At 33.2% G+C, this 23,435-nt stretch overlaps 2 protein-coding genes across 2 annotated transcripts; both read right to left on the bottom strand.

The window, feature by feature from the left end:
• Positions 1-897: 897 nt before the first annotated feature.
• On the bottom strand, positions 898-9,615 carry LOC143901925 (juvenile hormone esterase-like). The gene is made up of 8 exons (XM_077414556.1): positions 9,448-9,615; positions 6,389-6,677; positions 5,796-5,981; positions 3,386-3,594; positions 3,089-3,260; positions 2,022-2,345; positions 1,570-1,714; positions 898-1,459 (listed from the first exon to the last, which is right to left on the bottom strand). Exons 1-8 carry the CDS (start codon positions 9,586-9,588, stop codon positions 1,300-1,302), a joined length of 1,626 nt encoding a protein of 541 aa, XP_077270682.1. The 5' UTR covers positions 9,589-9,615; the 3' UTR covers positions 898-1,299.
• An 11,362-nt stretch (positions 9,616-20,977) lies between these two features.
• On the bottom strand, positions 20,978-23,397 carry LOC143901928 (uncharacterized). Its single transcript, XM_077414559.1, has 5 exons — positions 22,824-23,397; positions 22,302-22,516; positions 21,792-21,951; positions 21,204-21,425; positions 20,978-21,077 (listed from the first exon to the last, which is right to left on the bottom strand). Exons 2-4 carry the CDS (start codon positions 22,497-22,499, stop codon positions 21,211-21,213), a joined length of 573 nt encoding a protein of 190 aa, XP_077270685.1. The 5' UTR covers positions 22,500-22,516; positions 22,824-23,397; the 3' UTR covers positions 20,978-21,077; positions 21,204-21,210.
• Positions 23,398-23,435: the final 38 nt, after the last annotated feature.

The raw sequence follows: 23,435 nt of genomic DNA, 5'->3' as shown, positions 1-23,435 counted from the left end.
AACGCTTCTCCCTGCTTCCACTTTCTTTCTTCAAACTGCTTCCGCAGCTTCAATTTACTTTGACGGTGATCGTACATCTTGCGCATTTCAAGAAGTATATCATTTGCGCTGAGCTCGACATGCTCGGGGCGAGAGTGAAACCACTCTAACGCTTTGTCCTTAAGACGCGCTCCTATGAGAATCTTTGCACTGTTGTCATCCAAACGATATGTTGCAATTAATAATCGGGCTTGCTTCTCCCAATTTCGGAACATGCCCTCTTTTCCTTGAAAATCGCTCAGCAATTCACATGGCACTTCCGGTCCTGCATCGTTCCGCGGGGCATTACGCAACATCTGGTTCTCTCTCTCCAACATCCGCATCTCTCGCTGCATTAACGCTTGTTCTCGCCGCATGAATTCCATCTCACGCACCACGTCTTCTGGCAGAGTCCCGCCGCGGTTCGCGCGTCGATCTCTCTCCGACCGCTCACTCGCATGCTCGATATCACTTATCGACGTATGCTCCGCCTCTCGTCGCCGATCTCCTGCCATGTCCTCGTGCTGCTCGCTTTCGTCTTGATTCTGTACCACACCGATCGCTCTTAATTCGTTAATCCAGTCGTTATCTGGCTCTGCCGCTTGCAATCGGGCTATCAACTCCGTCTTGCTGCCCGATGTCGGCAACTGCCGTTCTTGCAGCAACTCTTTGAGCTGGAGCACTTTACACTGGTATATGGCCATCACGTTTCCGATAACGATACGGAAGCTCGGAACACTGAAGGACACCTCACCGATACAGTTCCGCGCTTGAAATTACCCGGCAGTTTATCACGGCGGTTCACTGCGTCAACACTCGAATACCGATCCTCGATCCCACTTCTGAATTTGTAAGGGGAGGAAGCCACTCGTTAAAATGTATTATATTAGTCAGGATTTATTACTGAATACAGAATCGTGAAAACGAGAGAGACTGGCTCTTTCGGCGGTCGTTGCAGGACTGAGCCTGTTTTCCCGTTGTCGGGACGCGCTGCTTTTTAACAAAATAACGTCGAACATAAAACTAACGCTCTTGTCGCGAAGCGGGCACGAAAATATTTACGCGACCGAAGGACGATCGAGTTGCTATGCCGCATTATACTATAGTTCCTACAGTTTCGGCAATCCTGACTCAGAATCGTCCTCGATTTATTCATTGAAAGGATAACGCATACAACAATAATTATTAAACATAGTGTGACGTCTTACAAGCTATTTATCCCTGACTAATATAATACATTTTAACGAGTGGCTTCCTCCCCTTACAAACGTAGATAAAATTTTAGCGCCGTAACTTATTTTTCTTCTTTTCCCAATCCCATCTTTCTTCTCCTTTACGGAAGACCTTCATTTGCGAGTTTGTATCGATATTCAGATAATTGTATTTTCCGCTTTGTGAATCGGTCACTGACAACCACAAATTTGTAATAGGCGTTGGATTCCTAAATCAGATTGAGAGTTAATCATTAATACGCGATACGTAATAAAATTAAAATGTCGCGAAAATTAAAAAAATACGTTTAAAATTCGAAACAAAAAGATATCCTTGTACCCTGTTTTAGCAAAATCTGTCCACATTTGCGTTAAACAATTTATCATCTTATAGTCTTCCGAATCAACTGCAGGTGCTGACAAGCCCAAATCTTTCATCATATAAGGATGAAATAAGTACGCCAATTCCTCGGCATGAGTCACACCTATAAAATATTATTATTTAACCGTTAATTAAATCTATAATCTATTAATCTTCTAAATGCTTTAAAAAACAGATTACTTTTTAAATTAAATTATATAAAATAAAACCATTTTTGTTTCCTTAAAATCATACCTATAGATTTAAAAACTAAGAAATTTAGAAATATTTGGAGTTATTTTATGTTGTAATTGCGATATGTGTAATTACAACAAAAAATGATATACATACTCTCTAAAATTAAAAGTCGTTAAATAGTTTTGAAGTAATTACAAGTTGTTAAATAGTTTTAAATGAATTAATGATAATACCTGGGATCTGAACTTTAAATATTTTTCTCAAGGGATTAGTTTCACTCTCGTATGAAAATTGATACAGATACGTCGCTTTGTTATCATTATTATTCAACTTTGTCTGAATATCCACCACTTCCATTATGCCACGACATACGAATTCGTCGCTGATAAAATCAACGTAATTCATTAGAGTTTCCTTTGACACTGCTTTGTCACTAAAATATAAAGATTTCAATTCTTCGATTGTGATTGATATTTTGGATAATGTAGATAAACATCTGGGTAATATAGTTTTCTTGAAATCGGAATTGATTGTTCCAAGATCCTCTTTGCTTATCTCTAAAATAATTTTAAAAACATTTTAGTATTATTTTTTATATGTAAGATTGTTGTGTAATAAGTGATAAATATTTTAACAAATCTTTTTTTCAAGTTAAAAAAAAATAATTGATTTAAGCACATTTGCCAAAGAAAATATGTTGTGAAAACATTATTTAACATTTTTCATATAGTGCGTGATCTGATAAAAAAAATGCGACATGAGAGAGATACATATATTACATATACATGTATTATACATAGATAATACGGTATATGAAAATATACATTTATCACACACACACACACACACACACACACACACACACGCACACGCACACGCACACGCACACGCACACGCACACGCACACGCACACGCACACGCACACGCACACGCACACGCACACGCACACGCACACGCACACGCACACGCACACGCACACGCACAAAACACGTTCTACGATAACGAAACTTAACTATAGACAAACGTGCAATAAAGTTTACTTGGAACAAAAATGTTCTAGCAATTAATTATGATTCTTATATATCTATGTATTCCAAAATTACGGATTAATAAAATTTACTAACTTTATATAGATATATGTACAATATTATTCGTAAAAATTTTATTTAATTGTAAGCATTGACAGTGCATGTTTGCTAGGTCACCAAATACTAATATTATGTTATTTTGAACACAACACATTGTACGAAAATTTGGAGCGATTAAAAATATACTTTATAGAGATAAAAATAAAACTCACGTCCGTTAAAGCTACTGCCTATAATAAAAGATCCCTCGCAACTGGTAAAACCTAAAAGAAATGGTACTTTAACCTTGCGGCACATAAACGTCTCTGGATCTTCCGGGAAAAATGGATTCGATGATTCGTGATCCAAAGAGGGTGTAAATATCAAACTGGATTGTTTACGCTCCTGCGAAAAAAATATTATCAAAGAAAGTATTTTATTCGCATATATATATATAGACTAAAAATAGTAGCGTGCATACTATAATTTATTGCACTCGTATAATTACGATTAAATGTTCAGATAATTACTGATTCCGTCAAGAGAAACTTCCGTTCAGTCTCTATAAGCTTTTTCGCATCGATTGTTTTGAGGAACTCGTAAGCGACTTTCGGATCTGCGGTCGCTTTACCAAGTTTTTCGGCGAGCCGAAAACCTTTGGCTGAATGTAGTTGTTGTTCGGTAAAAGCCCAAGGACACCTTATGACGCCGCTTTGCGATATCGCTTTATGAAATAAACCTGTAAAACAGTCGTAATAAATTAAATCTATACATCTTGTCATTATAAAATCTTTCTTCTTTTTTTTTTGTAATATACAAATTATTTTAGAATCAATTCAAGTTTTTTTAATCATTGAATCCTTAATCTTTGTGATTATATATAATTTTACATTACTGAAAATTTCTCTCTCTCTCTCTCTCGCTCTCTATTTCTTTCTCTGCCTCGGATATTTGTTCGTTATTTTATAAATTTCAATATTTTACTAATATGACTTGGTAATTAAAATTTGAATTATTTATTTAAAAACTACAAATAAATTTCTTTTTAAATATATCTTATTTGAAATTAACTGAAAGAGAAAAAGAGAATGAATTTATGGCTGTACTTCTGAAAACGTCCATGCTTAGATTTAGGTGAAACTTTGTGAATAGGTTCCTTTTAGATAGAAAACACATATACCGAAAGGATTTTTTGCGACTCCAAAGTTTAGCAACTTTTTTAACATTTTTAACTTACTGTCTCCGCACACATACATTTTCCACGCGAAACAAACCAAAACAGCTCTCAAGTAATGTAAACAACTATAAAATCATACACAAAGTACAAATATATTAGTTTATATTGTAAGATGTAATATGTGAGATGTAATAGTGCGAGCACGCTACCATCCACCACCCTATGATTCTCCCGAAGTGGGAGGCGGGTGATTTGCGCATGCCCATCGATCCGCGATCCGGTGATCGATGGGACCGAGCGAGGCTCGGCCTCTTTCGTTCTGGGGACTCCGAGCCGACCACGCTTAATTCTAAATACGAGCCTTACGATGAGCAGACTGATGGTGGATTGAGAGGCGAGTCGGGATAAGGCGATCAAACTTCCTGCGGGGCAATACGGCCCGCCCAGCATTCTATCAGCCACGTGAGGCAAAGGTCCCCGGAACAGGCGAGAGAGCCAACGAGGGAAGCGCAGGAGGTTCCCGAGCACGCAGATGAGTACTTGTAACACGAACTTGAATCGTGATCGGCACACGTCCTCGGAGAGTATAATAATTCTCGCGCTATACAAATGTATCCATATATTGCATTAGTGTTCTCTTAATTCCTCTCGAGACAAATACATTTTGATGTGATGACCATCTTCGGCGTGACGCATAATGAGCGATAGGTGACCGCGAGGATATTTATGGGACGAGTGAGTGCATGTATGAAAAGCGTGCGTATAAAAGCGGTCTCAGGAGAGCGATATTTGTAGCCCGTGTTAATTAAAATAAAATTGCGGATACCCTTTGATAAATATCTCGTTTGATAAATGCACGTCCCTCCCCGGGAATCGAGTCATCTTTTGTATAAGTAAGGTTTAAACAAATAAAATAGATCTTACAATATACCTGCTGTATACTCTGCTTTACCGAAAAACGTGGTGCCCCCCGCAGGGGGGCGGAATCTACTGCCTCCACGAATACACTGTCCACGCGAAACGAGGTGCCACATAGGTTCGTGGCGCGCTTTACAAGCTCGTTTAAGTAGAGGTGGTATTTCCTCTCTACTTCTCACCTCACAGAGGAAGTTTTACCAATGATGTTTATGTTGTGACTTGACGGGTATGACTTTACGGTTGTTTACATTACTTGAGAGCTGTTTTGGTTTGTAATATACTGAGTTAGTTCGCTTACGACAAGAGCTGTGTGCAAATGTGTATTCAGGAAAAAAATTAGAGAATATATAATGTTTCATAATATATATATATATATATATAATTTTTTTATTTGTTTTGTATATAAACTAATATATTTGTACTTTGTGTATGATTTTATGGTTGTTTACATTACTTGAGAGCTGTTTTGATTTGTTTCGCGTGGAAAATGTATGTGCGGAGGCAGTAAGTTAAAAATGTTAAAAAAGTTGCTAAACTTTGAAGTCGCAAAAAATCCTTTTAGTATATGTGTTTTCTATCTAAAAGAAACCTATTCACAAAGTTTTCATCTAAATCTGAGCATGGACGTTTTTGGAAGTTTCGCTAAATTTATTATCAATTTAATAGATTTATAGAGTATATTTATTTTCCATATCCAAACGTACTAGTGTTTGTATGTTTTTGTTGATAAAAAATCGCGGTTGAAAATTATAAATATATTCATGTTTATATGGGATGAGATTGGAAAGTTCTAAATTATTGTGAGTGTATCGATAAGTCTACTATATTGACAACATATATTATACCTTTAGCTAATGGAGACAGAGTGAGATAATGTACGAGGCCTCCACCAGCACTTTCACCGAAGATAGTGACATTTTCTGGGTCTCCACCGAATTTTGATATATTTTTCTGGACCCATTGTAACGCCATGATTATATCCTTCAGACCTTGATTACCCGTTACCACTTTGTTGTAAAGGTTTAGGAAACCTGAAGTCATTAATGCATCTTTTTTTCATAAAATCGATTCGTTTAAAAAAAAATAAAAAAAATATATATATAATATATATATATAATGGTTACTTTATATCCCAAAAGGAAAAATCGCGCCATAAATTGTTTCCAGTACACTGATCGTATGAGCGGAAAATATAAATATTAGTCTTGTATACAAAAAGTAAATAACTTATTGTAAACGTGATATAAATAAATGTAGATTTAACTTTCTTTTTTTTATAAATTTATATTTTTGAAATGTTTAACTTTGGGAATGAAAGGTCTGTAAGAAATCAACATATCCAAGTGAAATAATTGTTAAAATAGATACAATATAACCATTTACTATTAAATGCCACAAAATGACATACAATGATTGTATACTGAAACGAATAACGTACCTAGAACGCCTAGTCTATAATTCAAGGTAACCAAAACTACGTCTTTTTGCACGATGTAATCGGGGCCATAGAAGAGTGCATCACCGGAACCCATATAAAAGGTACCGCCGTGTATCCATACCATAACGGCACGTTTTTTCGAGGATTCAATTTTTGTTGTATACACATTTAAATAAAGACAATCTTCATCGCCCTCAATTTCACCTGTGAAATCATTTAATTGAACAGCGATATTTCCGTGCTTTGAGGCGTCTCTACCACTGGACCATGGTTCCGCTGGCACTGGATCCTAAATACGTAAAATCCGTTCATATATGTATAGAATTTTTCAAAATTTGTGCACATTGTGCAATTCTCTGAATCAGAAGAAACAACTTTTTCTTTACGTAAAGTGTTTGAGTAGTACTTCTTAAATAAGAACAATTTAAAGCTAACGAATGAGCTGTAAGTTCCGCATGAATCAGGAACGGCCTGCACTGGACGTTTATGCTAGTTTATCTTTTTTTTTGTGACTAATATCTTTAAACTTAATTACTAATTTATATTATCAACAAATTATATAACAAATTAAAAAATTAATTTATGTTACAAATAAATTGTTCGGAATCAGTTATTCTTCGAATAATCGCGCATAAAAATTTGTTTATCGTAATCTTCTTTAATTTATTAAATTATTGTTCTAAATAATAGTATTTTATTATAATTATTTCATGTTTAAATATCGCACCTCAAAAAGAATACTGTCACAACTAAAAAATTCATGATTTTAAACAAATCTAATTCAATTTCTGTGAATTGTGAACGCAATTACAATTATGATATTTTGTTGTAATAAAACTTATATTTTTTCTTGAAGAGGTCAGCTATGATTCGCTTGTCAATTCGCTTACAGCGCTATTTCTTCAAGAAATCACAACATAACTAGTTTACAAGAATAACGACTGCATTTTAGTCCCATGCAGCGGATTTTGCATATAAACTTGTGACACTATTGTAGCACATAGGTAACATTTTGGGCGTATTTTTTATGGCCTTAACTCAAAATCGAAATTTTTTAAGTTGTGACAGTATTCTTTTCAGGGTGCGATTTATATATAGAAAAAGAAAAACCGATTATATAATAATTGCATACATAACACAACTGATAAATAGATTTATCAGTATCGTTTAATCGGATTTTTCTCTAAAAAAATTGATTTTTCGTATTTTTCTAATCTCTTTACGTCATATGATAAGCGATTAGTTGAGCCAAAACTAAAATTATAATTAATATTTTATATTACTATTTTATTTTTATATATATGTATAGATAAAAAAAAGAGATTATATAATAAGATTATATAATAATAAAAAACAAACAAATTATATAATAATTACATAATGTACTTGATACTTGATAAACATCAGATATTGTTTATCGGTATTGTTTAATCATAATTTTCCCTAAAAGAGTTGTGACTTTTCGTATTTTTCTAATTTTCTTAAAGCGCGATAAGCGATCAGAGCTGCGATTCTGTAACTCCTTATGCAGTATCGTTACCGCTATAATGTCATTGCGCAGCTTTTTTACCACACAGAAAAAAAAATTGTCAAATCAACACTGATATACTTGTATATACGCAAGAATATATAATCTTGAAATAAGATTTTATTGCGTTGAACAAAGAAAACTTGCTTGAATGAAGTATAAGAAGATTAAATATTCTTGCGTATGTACTGATAGCTGTACCGTTAGCGTATACCGAATAAAGAACGAAACAGGGATGAAGTACTTGCAATACAACACTTTTATTCGGACCAGTACATAAGTAAAAGAATCGCAGGAAAAGTAACAACTGTTACAAACGTTAATAGAAAGAAAAAGCTTAGGTCAGTGTTGCCATAACTTAAAGCTCACCAGAGTGAAGCGAATGACAGCGCCACACCACGCCAATGTATGCACCAAAAAAAACCCTTAATTTATCTTGATTATATATGACTCTAACATGTACAAGTATATCAGTGTGGATTTGATACTTCTTTTTTTCTGTGCATATAGTATACCCTGCGCAACTGTTGTTATGAGTAGGGGAGACCGGGGCTTGTTGGCACAAAAGGCAAGTTGGCAATGCGTTCCGTTTATGTATTTATAGCGAAAAAAAATCAATGGAAAAGTTATTACAATAAAATATCTTTTTTATGACATAGGTACTTTTCCCAAAGTTTTATTTATATCAAATAAGTATTACAATAAAAAAAGAGAAAACTCTGATTCAAGAGGTGGCAAGTAATTTTCGAGCGTTCAAAAAATCATATTAATGTTCTTCAGCTTGAGAAGTAAATCAAAGTGACGTATCATTAGTTAAAAGAAAAGTTTCTGTTACTATACGACATGTTATTTTGAGGAACAACAGTAATTTATTGTAATAAAATGACTGAAATCAAACGTATGTAGGAATAAGGTTATGTTGGCTCATATCAAGACGTACGCTTAGCTTGACTTGTTACCGCGCGCGTGAGACCTGTGTATGTGATTTGCTACCTACAATGCTGATAGAAGCTAAATATATATTTATATTAATATTTTAATTGTTTTTCTGCAACAGCATTTTGCTATTCGATCATTACAAAATAACTTTAAAAGATACAATCTTTATCAAGAAGTACTTCAGAAGTACATATCTGTTACCCGTTTTGTGTTTTAATTACGTTTTCATTAATTTAACATCGACTTTTGTCGTATAGCCAACTTATCCTACTATCGGGGCAAGTTGGCTACAATGCAGCATGTTCGTATTTCACTTATTACAAAGAAACTATACAGTATACAGGAGCGTTTCTGACATAAAAATGTAGAGAAAAGTTCTTTGTCATATTAGTACTGTTTAATCATGATAATTAGTTATTTAAAAACTCAAATGCTGATAAAATTGTGAAAACGGTACCAACGAGCCCCGGTCTCCCCTACATAAACGTCAGTATAACGAGTTACAGACGAGAATTGCACTACAGTTAGACTAAAACTAAAATTAATTTATCTCTTTCTGAAAATGCATTCATAATAATAGAACTTTACGTACTTTGAATCTAAGTTCTCCAATTGGCGGTTTCGCATATGGTATTCCTCGAAAGGCGGTGTAGTAGTCACCGTAAACACCTTTTTCTACAATACCAATTAACTTTCCCTCGTGCACGCATATTTCGACTCTGCTGTTGTCCATGTTGGATACGCTGAAATACTGACGAGCGGACTGACAAACAGGGTATTTATTGATCTGTGTTGTGTAGATGTGTTTGTGAAAATATCAATAATTTCAGGGAACAAGTGAGATAAGTGAGATTAGAATCGAGTATGTTGATAAAGTTTTATTTATAGCCTACGCCGATGATTAATATTTTAATGCACGTCAGCGCATAAAACATATGATGCACATAAACTTGCATTATTTCTTTTGTTATATTTTCAAAAAAAGTAAAAAAAAGGCACCAAGTACACGCAATGTATTTTGTAAATTTAAAAATCCAACCTAAGTGATAGTAGCTTTATTTCTTTTTCACAAAATTATGTTACCTAACTTAACTCAAGTGACATGTATTTCAAAAAAGATGTAAAATCTTTAAATTAAATAAAAAAAAAATAAATTAAAAAAAATTTCAAAAAATTTATTAATTAAACTAATATTGCAAATAATTAAGAAATTTATTAACTCACAAAGGTAACCCGTATATTTGTAAATCACAAACGATATTATAATTACAGTTATTGGTTATCGCAAAATCTATTTATTACTAAAAGTGTTGGCAGCAGATATTACGACTAAAATAAAATTGTTAATTACAAAAAACCTATTTGATCACAAACGTTAAAAACAAACTTACAAAATCTATCACAAATGATTTACAAACGAAATTTACAATTAGAAAAGTTAAAAATAATCGAATTTATTAATTTCTGTCGGCTAGCTTCATAAAGGTGTATGGAAAAAGATGCAAGCAGATTAAAAGTATGTACATATAGCTTTTTTTACTAGAAAAACTATCCAGACAACACATATAACACTATAAAGGTCCGGTTGCACCAACGTCGCATAATATTTAACTTTAGTTTAACTCACTCTTTATCTCTTTCTAATTGTGCCCTTTAAAAGAGATGACAAGTGACCCAGATAGCCAAGCGTGTCTGAGCAAAATCGCGCAAACCTGTGATTGCATATAATGTTGGCAACTTGCCGTATATTTGCTTCAATTGATTTCGAGTAATTTAATATTTGAAGCAACACGCAGGCAACATTGGATATATGTATTGCCAGCAATTTATCGGCAAAAGAGCAGCATCAAATTTACTTCGCGTTGCTAGCAAATATGACAGCATTGTATGATTGTGTGAAAGACACCTTTATTTGATACTTATTGAAAAAGTCATTATAATAAAGATAACTTTTCGTCATCTTTTTTATGATGCCTTTCAATAAAGACAAAAAGACTTGTTAAAAATATCTTTATGTAACACGTGCATGGAAAGTGGCCCATTGCGCACGCTTCGCGTGCGTGATAGACCACTTTCCACGCACTTGCAACATAAAATAGGGAGTGCAAGTCGTGCGTAAAGATGAAAATTCCCGGGTGCGGTGACCGCACTCGCTTTCGGCTCGTGCGTCAACTCCGCACCCTTGAATTTTCACCTTACAGCGCACTTGTTGCACAAATAACTATTCCGGCCAATCAAAAATAGTTATTATTTTACAATATTATTTTACAATATTATTTTATATTATTATTTTATATTCATATTAAACATCAAAACTCAATATATGTGATCGAAAAAGTAAAAACTGTTTTATTCAGTTTTATTGTGCTTGCAAGATAATCCGCTTGTAGCTCCGTTAGTAGTCACTGGCTACTAATAAGACGCCGACTCTTCTGTTAAAATTGTAGGAGACGTGTTACCGGCAATAATCCAGCCTAGGCGTGTTTTTTATAGATATAGATCGTGTTTTTGACTTGACAAATTATAATTTGACCAACCGAGAGCATAGACAACGTGGCGCCCGAACCGATCAATATATCGATAGGACGTGGTAGATGGAATTAGGGTACAAAATTGCTTAAAGAAAATTTGCTATATCGCTTAGTTTTGCCCCCAGGAAAAAAAAGTGACGCGAAGACATATTTTCAAATTGAAAAATTTCGGGACAAACTCGACACTTTGCCTAATCGACACAATTTGTAATACTGCTATGGATAAAAGAAAAATAACAAGTACGATGCGCGTACCAAGTTTTTTTTATTACTATACTACTGCTATATGCTATATTTACATTTATTTTTATTCAAAAGCTTTCACACACACATATGCTACTTACATTTATTTTTTATTTTTTTCAAAAGCGCAGATTACTTATTCTCTTATCTCTATTAAATTGGATACATGTGCGTAATCGGCGAGACCGAGTCGGATCTATCTTAATAGACCTGCCATTTCGTTCATTGAATTTAAAAGTTAAAATTTTATTACATTTTACATCAGGTTTACATTTTACAGGCATTACATTTAATTTTGCACTCTGGAGCCTGCGTCTCCGTTCGTCCATAGCTATAGTTTCCCATGCTTCAGACACCGTTGAAGCCGACCGGAGAGACCGATTGTCCAACATGCCAAAAATCATGTCGGATATTTCAAAAGGCAGCTGCCTAATGATATCCAATTTCTTTTGTACAAATACATCAAAATATGAAATAATTCTCCTAAAGGCTTCCATTGCTCCTGATCTGTGACCTGTAGCCTTCGAGAGCCTAAAAGATAATGATAGCTCCGCAGTCGATGCTGCTATTTATACCCCTTTCCCTATCCGTCACCTGGCTACCCCGAAAATGGCGCGTTCTAATTGGCTGCCCTCTCCCCACCCCACTCCCCCACTCACCCCACCCCCTCCCCCCGCCATGACGGAGAAATCATTTTCTTTCCGGCACTCGTACCGATCATACATCACGAGCAATGGAAGCCTTTAGGAGAATTGTTAATTAATATTTTGATATAGATATTTATACAAAAGAAATTCGATATCATCAAACAACTGCCTTTTGAAATATTTTAAAATATCCAGCATGATTTTTGTTCGATGTGACCGATCTCTGCGGTCGGTTTCAAAGATTTCTGAAAGATGAAAAACGATATGTATGGACGAGCGGAAATGCAGACTCCGGGTTACGAAACCAAATGTAATACAATCTGTAAAATATCGCCATTTTATAAGATACATTAGAATTTTGACGTTCAAAATGAATGAACGAAACGGCAGGCTATTAAGGTAGACCTAGAGTCCTGGGTAGACCTAGATCGTTGTCGCAATTACGCACACATATGTCTATTTCAAACATAAGGGAAGCAAAAAATTAAAAGCATACGGTCGAAGAAATTTTCGCTTTTGAATATTGTGATAGAGAATAATTGTAAATAGCTTATATTCACGATATAATTAAATGTTTTAAACGTCACACGTACGGTAATCCCTGATCTAACATATGTTCTTTTAATGCGTCATCACGCCCGGATAGCAATAACGCTGTTCTGTATCGTCGTAAATTTTCTACGATTTACGTCGTGGTTTTATATGTTATTTATTTCTCTACTCAAATACAAGTTTACATGTCCGTACACGTTGAGATGCACTATAATGCGCTCGTGATCTCGCGACACCGCGTCTAATGCACGCACTCGTGACAACGTCTCGACGTCGTTTCGGGATCGCGTTTATGCTCGGATCGCGACAACGCCTCAGAAACGACTCGGATCACGACTGCTCTTCGAATGAATTTACGAAATTGTGTTCGATTGTGGACTATGTCCTTTGACCGTCTCTGACTAACTGACTCATTTTCCGCGGTATCCGCACCCTCCGCTCCTGCGTTGTTGAAATATTAAATTTTCTCGATTGGTGGATCCTAGATCCGCCCACTGATTCGCTCGTCCCGACCAATCAAGCTATTCGTCAACCGCTATGACTTGTTTTGATGTGAAAGAGACGGAGATAGCGGAAGCCACGGACCGAGATCACAAGCGCCGAAAACGTCTGATATTATGCCGCCTTATAATTATATTAATATTGTGCATGTGTGCACATAAGTGTAATATTACAATCGCATGTTCGCATATTCGTATATTCGCGTAGTCGTGCACGACCGCAACAAACGCTGTAATGTTAATGAATATTTTAAGAATGAAAGACTTGTTGAGAGACTTTCGCTTATAAAATAAGAATCAATTATTTAAAATAAATTAACATTTATATATTTGCACATGACATATTATAACTCTTCTTTTTCCCTTTCTCCCTCTTTATTTCTCTCTCTTTCCCATCTTTTAAATTGTAACATTGAATGTGTACAAATATTCTTACAATAAAGTTAATATGCTACTACAATACTATAACGCCAAGTAGACGTTTCAATATTAGTACAGATTTGTAAAACTAATTTTATTAATACTTTTGATGGAGTAAGGTTTCGAGATTTCAGAATTAATTGTACAAAATTATCTTTTTAAAAAAAGTAAAAAAAAAAAGGCGCCACGTATATGTTGTTAAACAACACACAAGTGATAGTAGCTTTAATATTTTTCTTAATAAATAAATTGTTATATCACAAAGTTGTGTTACCTTATTCAACCTAAGTAACATGTATTTAAAAAAAAATGCATGCAATCTTTAAATTGCGCCAATTACAAAGAGAATAATTGTATATTTTAAATAATTGTATATTTTACAAAAAAATAATCCTGCGGAGGCTAAAAATTAAAAATTAATTAATTTTAAAATTAATTTAAAATTTTTGGTCTTTGTAAATTATTTTTAGAATTAATTTTAAAATTAATTCAATTTTTAACCACCCTATAATATCCATATATTCTTAGCTACATATTATGTAATTTATTACGTATAAGTTTAATTATATCCAATTTTAAGAAATGAAGTTTAACTTCTCAATTTTATTTTTTGTTAAATGTCATTTAATTTATGGCATTATAATTTTCAAAATATTTCAAGTTATGTTTAGTTTCTACCTTCCCGTATTTCTATTCGTATATTTTCCTGCTTGCCCGTATTTTTATTTCTGCGTACCTATTCGCGTAATCCTACCTACTTGTATTCTTATTTACTTATACAAATGTGAAGTAAAATCATAAATATACAATGGATACCTAATTGTGTCCCTAATTGTGTGTTGGTTAAATCTATCGGGATCATTTAACCACAATTATGCAAAATATGGAAAATGTCGAGCAATAATTTGAAAGATACGAACGCTCGCAATTTAATTAGCTTTCAATCGTAATGTGATAATTGTATACTATGTCTCAGAAGGTCAGAAGTATGCATACCTACCTTATTATATTTATATATAGAATGGAACATTATATTTAAACAATTAAATACTTTTAAAGCGCATCACTAACCTACATAGGTTAATGACGCGTTTCAAACAATTAAATATTTTTAGTCATTTTGAGCAAAAACGCTTTAATTGAGCCTTACTTCATCGAAATCGGAGAGGAGTGAGCTTTCCTTCAGATTTACTAAAATAGGAAAAAAAATAGGTAGGGTGCATATTTTTCGGGCTCCCCCGATTGATTATCACTGTCGGAGTCACAACAAAGGTTTTTACCAAGAAAACCGCAAGAAAATATCAAAATTCGGAAAAGGCCCTATTCTTAAGAATTACCTTAAATTTAAATATATCTTAATTTTAATTTCTTAGCGACACGCGTAATTAACTTTTTTGATCAAGAAATACATTAAAGCGATAGGTAGAAAGCAAAAAAGAATTATATCATCAAAGAATGTAAAGATTTTATGTTAACCGTGTTCTAATCAAAATCGTCAATATTATATCTCTATCGCGAATATCTGAATTTGAATACCTACTATGTAGAGTGTAGAAACACGAAACAACCAAAATTTAAATATTACTCGATAAATTGGTCAATAAATTAACGAATAAGCAAATAATTTTTAGTACAATCCGAGTCGCCAACCACGAATCGCGAACCGCGAACCGAACCGCGAACATTAATTTGATCTCTGACGATTGATTTCAAATATTAAGTGAGATATTCAGAATGAATAACGTGAGATCCTAGAGGGACGACAATTTCCTAAGCAATATATTCACGCAATAAGTATAATTGTAATCAATACAATAAGTATCGTTTCATTGTAAAATGTTATTAAAATTATGTTTAAAATGAAATACATTATGTTATGCATTTTCATATAATTGATATAAAAATTATCAACTTTAAGGCATTCCTACATAAAAAATAATTCTGTTCCGCGACAAATATTCACTGAATTTCACGTCATTTTATTTTGTTTTATTTATTGATATAAAGCCAAATTACACACTGGATATGGATAGACTACAAGAGATTAGGATAAAATCGGCGTGTTTGTTATATATAATATTATATAATTACGCGCGAAAGCATTCTCCCATAAGCACAATAAAGCAATAAATAATAAAACTCTATATAGGATGAATTATTCAGCTTAGTCTCATTTAGTCTATCCATTTTGGGGCAACGGATCTGTGACAAGTAATATTTATCAGCATCACTAGACGGGAATAATACATCCGTACAAAATTATCTTTTTAGAAAAAAGGTGAAAAAGGGCGCCAAGTACACGCATAGTAGTGTATATGTATTATGTTGTTACCCTGTTATGTTGTTACCTCGAAAAAAACAAAGTGGTAGTATTATACCTCCAAATAGAGCTTTACCCTGTACATACATACTGTTTATAAAATGCGTAATACTACAAAAAGGCGTGATATCCGTACAAAATTACCTTTTTTTGTTGGAGTAAGGACTAGCGTTAATCAATGCGCTCTTCTTTAGTAGAGTTGATAATAATTCTTTTTCTTTTATTTTATAAACCGCGCCATGCTGTGAATTCTGTTTGCGTTTCTCGCCGTATCGTGGCGCTACTCTTTACATATATATATTGCTTTTTATCCCCCGATTCGGTGCACTCTCGTTTTGTACGCACACTGCGTTGGTTCTGTGAGACATATTATACCGAATAAATACTTTGCCGTATATTACATATAATTAGTGTGTGTGTTCTATCCGAATCTCAGCCCAACATTTTTAAAAAAAGGTAAAAAAAAGCGCCAAATACACGTATAGTAGTGTATATGTTGTTACCTCAAAAAGAAAGAAAGTGCCATGGTAGTATTATACCTCGAAAAAACGTAAGTAACAAGTGGTAGATCTTTATATCTCGAAAAATCTCGAAAAAATCTAAGCAGTAGTATTTTTATTTCCGAAAAATTATAACCCAAGTGATACACGTCACAAAATTATGTTACCTTATCAAAAAGAAGAGTCGCGCTTCAAGTGATCTATGAAAATTACAAAAAAGAAATGATATCTCTTTAAATTAGAGCGCCAATTACAGAGAGAACATGTATATTGCCTCAAAAAATAATTGTTGCACTACTTTGAAAAATCTTTACATTGTGTCAATTAGAAAAGAATGTATGATAACAATTTTATAAGATTAAAAAATTTTATTTAAATTTAACAAGGGAATACAAGATATTTAAATACAAAGTTTACATGTGTATTTTTTAATGGTCACAAAGAATTACAGAGGTAACAGTACAAAATACAAATATTTTAATAAAATATTTAATCCAACGAGGGAATACAATTTGTATTTAAATATAAAGTTTATATATGTATTTTTTAATAGAATAAAAAATTTAATCACAAAGAATTACAGAGGTAATAGTACAAAATAAAAATATTTTATTAAAATACATAAATTTTTCTTGTAAAAAAACTTGGCGCTGCTAGACCTCAAAATTTTAAATAAATAAGAACAACAATAAATAAAAATAATTCAGAGAAAATGCGATGGGAGTAATATTAAATGATTATCAGCGTGGATGTGGGAGTGAGTGATATGGGTGTGCGTGACGACGCGGACGGCGGATAATGCGGCTTATAATTAAGTATAGAATAAGTTTATTTATTTATTTAAAATTTTGAGGTCTAGCGCGCAGCGCCAAGTTTTTTTACAAGAAAAATTTATGTATTTTAATAAAATATTTTTATTTTGTACTATTACCTCTGTAATTCTTTGTGATTAAATTTTTTATTCTATTAAAAAATACATATATAAACTTTATATTTAAATACAAATTGTATTCCCTCGTTGGATTAAATATTTTATTAAAATATTTGTATTTTGTACTGTTACCTCTGTAATTCTTTGTGACCATTAAAAAATACACATGTAAACTTTGTATTTAAATATCTTGTATTCCCTTGTTAAATTTAAATAAAATTTTTTAATCTTATAAAATTGTTATCATACATTCTTTTCTAATTGACACAATGTAAAGATTTTTCAAAGTAGTGCAACAATTATTTTTTGAGGCAATATACATGTTCTCTCTGTAATTGGCGCTCTAATTTAAAGAGATATCATTTCTTTTTTGTAATTTTCATAGATCACTTGAAGCGCGACTCTTCTTTTTGATAAGGTAACATAATTTTGTGACGTGTATCACTTGGGTTATAATTTTTCGGAAATAAAAATACTACTGCTTAGATTTTTTCGAGATTTTTCGAGATATAAAGATCTACCACTTGTTACTTACGTTTTTTCGAGGTATAATACTACCATGGCACTTTCTTTCTTTTTGAGGTAACAACATATACACTACTATACGTGTATTTGGCGCTTTTTTTTACCTTTTTTTAAAAATGTTGGGCTGAGATTCGGATAGAACACACACACTAATTATATGTAATATACGGCAAAGTATTTATTCGGTATAATATGTCTCACAGAACCAACGCAGTGTGCGTACAAAACGAGAGTGCACCGAATCGGGGGATAAAAAGCAATATATATATGTAAAGAGTAGCGCCACGATACGGCGAGAAACGCAAACAGAATTCACAGCATGGCGCGGTTTATAAAATAAAAGAAAAAGAATTATTATCAACTCTACTAAAGAAGAGCGCATTGATTAACGCTAGTCCTTACTCCAACAAAAAAAGGTAATTTTGTACGGATATCACGCCTTTTTGTAGTATTACGCATTTTATAAACAGTATGTATGTACAGGGTAAAGCTCTATTTGGAGGTATAATACTACCACTTTGTTTTTTTCGAGGTAACAACATAACAGGGTAACAACATAATACATATACACTACTATGCGTGTACTTGGCGCCCTTTTTCACCTTTTTTCTAAAAAGATAATTTTGTACGGATGTATTATTCCCGTCTAGTGATGCTGATAAATATTACTTGTCACAGATCCGTTGCCCCAAAATGGATAGACTAAATGAGACTAAGCTGAATAATTCATCCTATATAGAGTTTTATTATTTATTGCTTTATTGTGCTTATGGGAGAATGCTTTCGCGCGTAATTATATAATATTATATATAACAAACACGCCGATTTTATCCTAATCTCTTGTAGTCTATCCATATCCAGTGTGTAATTTGGCTTTATATCAATAAATAAAACAAAATAAAATGACGTGAAATTCAGTGAATATTTGTCGCGGAACAGAATTATTTTTTATGTAGGAATGCCTTAAAGTTGATAATTTTTATATCAATTATATGAAAATGCATAACATAATGTATTTCATTTTAAACATAATTTTAATAACATTTTACAATGAAACGATACTTATTGTATTGATTACAATTATACTTATTGCGTGAATATATTGCTTAGGAAATTGTCGTCCCTCTAGGATCTCACGTTATTCATTCTGAATATCTCACTTAATATTTGAAATCAATCGTCAGAGATCAAATTAATGTTCGCGGTTCGGTTCGCGGTTCGCGATTCGTGGTTGGCGACTCGGATTGTACTAAAAATTATTTGCTTATTCGTTAATTTATTGACCAATTTATCGAGTAATATTTAAATTTTGGTTGTTTCGTGTTTCTACACTCTACATAGTAGGTATTCAAATTCAGATATTCGCGATAGAGATATAATATTGACGATTTTGATTAGAACACGGTTAACATAAAATCTTTACATTCTTTGATGATATAATTCTTTTTTGCTTTCTACCTATCGCTTTAATGTATTTCTTGATCAAAAAAGTTAATTACGCGTGTCGCTAAGAAATTAAAATTAAGATATATTTAAATTTAAGGTAATTCTTAAGAATAGGGCCTTTTCCGAATTTTGATATTTTCTTGCGGTTTTCTTGGTAAAAACCTTTGTTGTGACTCCGACAGTGATAATCAATCGGGGGAGCCCGAAAAATATGCACCCTACCTATTTTTTTTCCTATTTTAGTAAATCTGAAGGAAAGCTCACTCCTCTCCGATTTCGATGAAATAACCCAGATAACAAAATGCCCGCAAAGTGAGCTCACGACGCGTGCACGTCGTGCGGATAATTTGCACGGCGTGCACTCATGGTGTTAGACAGATGCGTCCTCAAATGATGCTCATATGACTCGCACGCGTGAGTGCCGCATGCATGCGAGTCATATGAGCATCAATTGCTCTCACCTTGTACCCTACTTTTTAATATAAATATAATATATGTACTATTACAGTGTTATAAAAACGTTAAATTAAAGAAGACCAAATATATATATTTATTTATAAACATTTTTATTTCAAAATTTGCACACGTGAGTGCCGCATGCGTGCGGCTCATATGAGCATCAATTGCTCTCACATATATTATACATACATATATATACGCTCTCTAGATATATCTATGTGTATATATATATATATATATATATATGTATATACATAGATAAATAATTTTAAATAAGATGTTAACAAAAGCAACTTAATACTTAGCTTACAAACACGGTTCACGACAGTTTTCAACGTAGCGAATGGTGCAGTACAATGCGGTTGAATTGTTAAAGACGAGAGTTTTCTCTATTGTAAAAAGTATATGACGCAGCAGGGTCGAGAAGAGCGACAACTTGTAGGGTAACTTCAACGTAAATTCACCCCTGAACGTGGAGGCGTACGCCCCAATGACCCCACAGAATAATCCGTAATGAATTCCTAATGGACCTATGTCTAATTAATTTACTACATTAATTTGATGCCTCAAAGGAGATGGTATGCACGTACGCTAATATTATACATATAAATATATAATAATTATATTATATATATATATATATATAATATCCATGATGTATTCTTGTTCTTCTAAATCCTCCTCTTTTTCGTTCTTCGCGTCATGACAAACATCTTTCTCCTCGTCTTCCGCGGTGCAAACCTCAGCTTCTCCCTTTGCAAGTTTGTCTACAAAAACAATTTATTAATTTAAAAATCTCTTCAAAATTATTTCGAAAAGAAACATTTTCTTTCAATCTTCTTTCTTCATTACCTTTCTTTTTATTTTTTTGTTGTTCCTCGCATTGAACGGCATTCTTCATGTGTTATAAACGCAGTGCTCGTCGTATTCTATGCAAGACGGGAATTCTTTTAGACAAGGGAAGCAGCGAGGATGCAAAAAGTTTTTCAATTGTTGATGCTTTTCGCTCTTTCTATGCGTAGACAAGGTTCCGTAAAAGTTCAGATCGCACAGATCGGTGGACTCATGCCTCTCGGAGGTGTATTGCAATTGTGTGTATTGTGATTGTGTGTAGTTCTTCCTTGTGCTCCTCCATTAAATCCGCCAACCTGGAAAACAAAAAAAAGTTAGAGAATTAGAAATGAATTCGTTATTTCTATCGAAAATCAAGAAACTTAGGTATATAACAAATTAGTTTACTCTTTTACATCTCGTAGAGTTAATTCGAGCTTTACCTTTCGTTTAATTATCCGATTCGTATTCGGTCATCTCCTCTGATGTGCACTTTTCATCATCGGTTCCATCGTCTTCGGGATCCTGCTCTTCTGTTACTATTGCATTCTTTTTAATTCTGTTACGAATTCTCTGCTTTGCCGCACGCAAAACCTCTTGCATGTCTATTTTAAATTCCATTTTGCTCTCTGGCCCTTTGAAGAACGGACAATTTTGAGCTGCAACTGAAAGATAAAAATGAACATTTGTAAAGTTACACTACAAGGCTAATTCACCAATAAATTTTCGTAGTCGTTTTTCTTAGTTCCTTTTTTACAAAAATGTTTGTTTACAAAAACAATGTTTTAATGTCTTTTTACAAAAACAAACCTTGTTTGTTTACAAAAATCAACGAAAAAAAGAAGTGAGAAAACCGTGTGAAAATTCATACTGTAGATTTTAATGAGTTAACCAATGGACAACATTTTGGTACAACTCCAGTTATTTGCCATTTGATATAAACAAATAAAAATTGAGTCGAAATTTTTCATTGGAATATGTAAAAGAATTTTTGCAACGATTGGTTGTATATTATATAAAAAATGTCTTACGATATAGGATATTGGCAATTTTTGTATCGCCAAAATTTCTTGACTCAGCACCACCAGACCACGTAAACTTATTAACCAACTCGTCAGTCATAATCTCCTTTAGAGAGGAATGTAAAAAGTCACGCAATTTTGAGCCTCCTAAACTTTTCAAATGATGATACTAAAATAATAAAATAATGTATGTTTCAATATTGTATCCATCAGGTAAAAATCAAGTAACTAATAAATATCTATTTCATTATACATATAATATAGAGATAATAAGAGAATATACACACACACACACACACAGACACACACACACACACACACACACACACACACACACACAATAAATCGAGTTATAATATATGTTTTATATCGAAAAAGGACATTGTAAACCTACTTATAAAACGGCAGGTTATACGGCGTTGAAATTATAAAGAGTAATCCATACATTTCAATTACATATTGAGAAATTATAGTAGGTATTATAGATGCAATGGATTCATTAATAATTAAGCTACTCACCATTTTCTTACGCGCACTTCTTTGGGAGTCGCTTTCCATTTCATCGAATTGGTCTAGCGTATTGAGCGGAAAGCCCTCGAGCGGTTCGTTAAAGCTTCTGGTTACATTTACTTCGCCTACTTTCTGCAGTAACCCTTCCTGCAGTATCTGTTGACCTTGCTGCATCAATTGCTCATGCCCTTCGAGTAGTTCATTCATTTTTTTTTTCTAGTACCCTACAAATTTTATACAATAATTAAAAGTATTACACTATAAGTATATTATACAAATATTAAAATTACAATCTGCGTAAAGCTCAAGGTCCTGATTCCGAAAAAGGTTTGGCTATCAAAGAATTACTCGTTAATCATAGATCTAAAAAAAACAACTGCTTTACAGTGTAGCATAAAAAAAGAACATATTAACCACATCACAAAACAGTAATACGAAAAATTCATAGTTATAATACATTATTTTTACAATTGATTATTTACATGAAAGGCTGAATTTAACACATTTCAAATATTTCCATATGTTACTCACGTTAATCTTTCAAGGATTTCATTTGAGTTACGTGAATCTACCGTATCAGTAATCGAGGCGGCACTGTTAACTTTCGAAGAGGTAAGATTCGTCTCTTTCGGAGAATTAAGTGATATATCTATATTATCCATGCTGTGCTTGTATTCACGACCGTGAATTGGAGAGTCTAATCCGGGAGAGAACTCATCCGAAACAGGCAATGTTTCTTTCCTGAACAAAAAAATATAAAAAAACATGAGTAAAATTGTTACTAAAATAAAAAGTATGTTTGTTAAGTATTTATTGCTTCTATTTTATATTTATATTATATTGCCGCTTATCAAGTAAAAATTTCAAATTTACTTTACGTTTACTGTTAAAGTTTACAGTTAAATTAAATTTATTATTAATGAGAGAGAGCGAGACAGAGAGAGAGAGAGAGAGAGAGAGCCAGAGAGAGAGAGAGAGAGAGAGAAAGAGCTAGTGAAAATAGCCTAGTCAAAATGATGTCAAAGTGACATCAAATTGGCGAGGATTGTACACGTCATTATGATAATGTTTTTACCACGAGTCGCAATGAAGCCTTGAGAATCAGATTTTGTCAGTAAGTGTATGATAATGTCTCATCCGGAA

The sequence above is a fragment of the Temnothorax americanus genome, unplaced genomic scaffold (genome assembly GCF_048541705.1).
Source record: "Temnothorax americanus isolate GAGA-0224 unplaced genomic scaffold, ASM4854170v1 Scaffold37, whole genome shotgun sequence".
NCBI classification, from domain to species: domain Eukaryota; kingdom Metazoa; phylum Arthropoda; class Insecta; order Hymenoptera; family Formicidae; genus Temnothorax; species Temnothorax americanus.
Note: the sequence above shows the minus strand (reverse complement) of the source record. Positions and strands in the feature narration are given on the sequence as shown.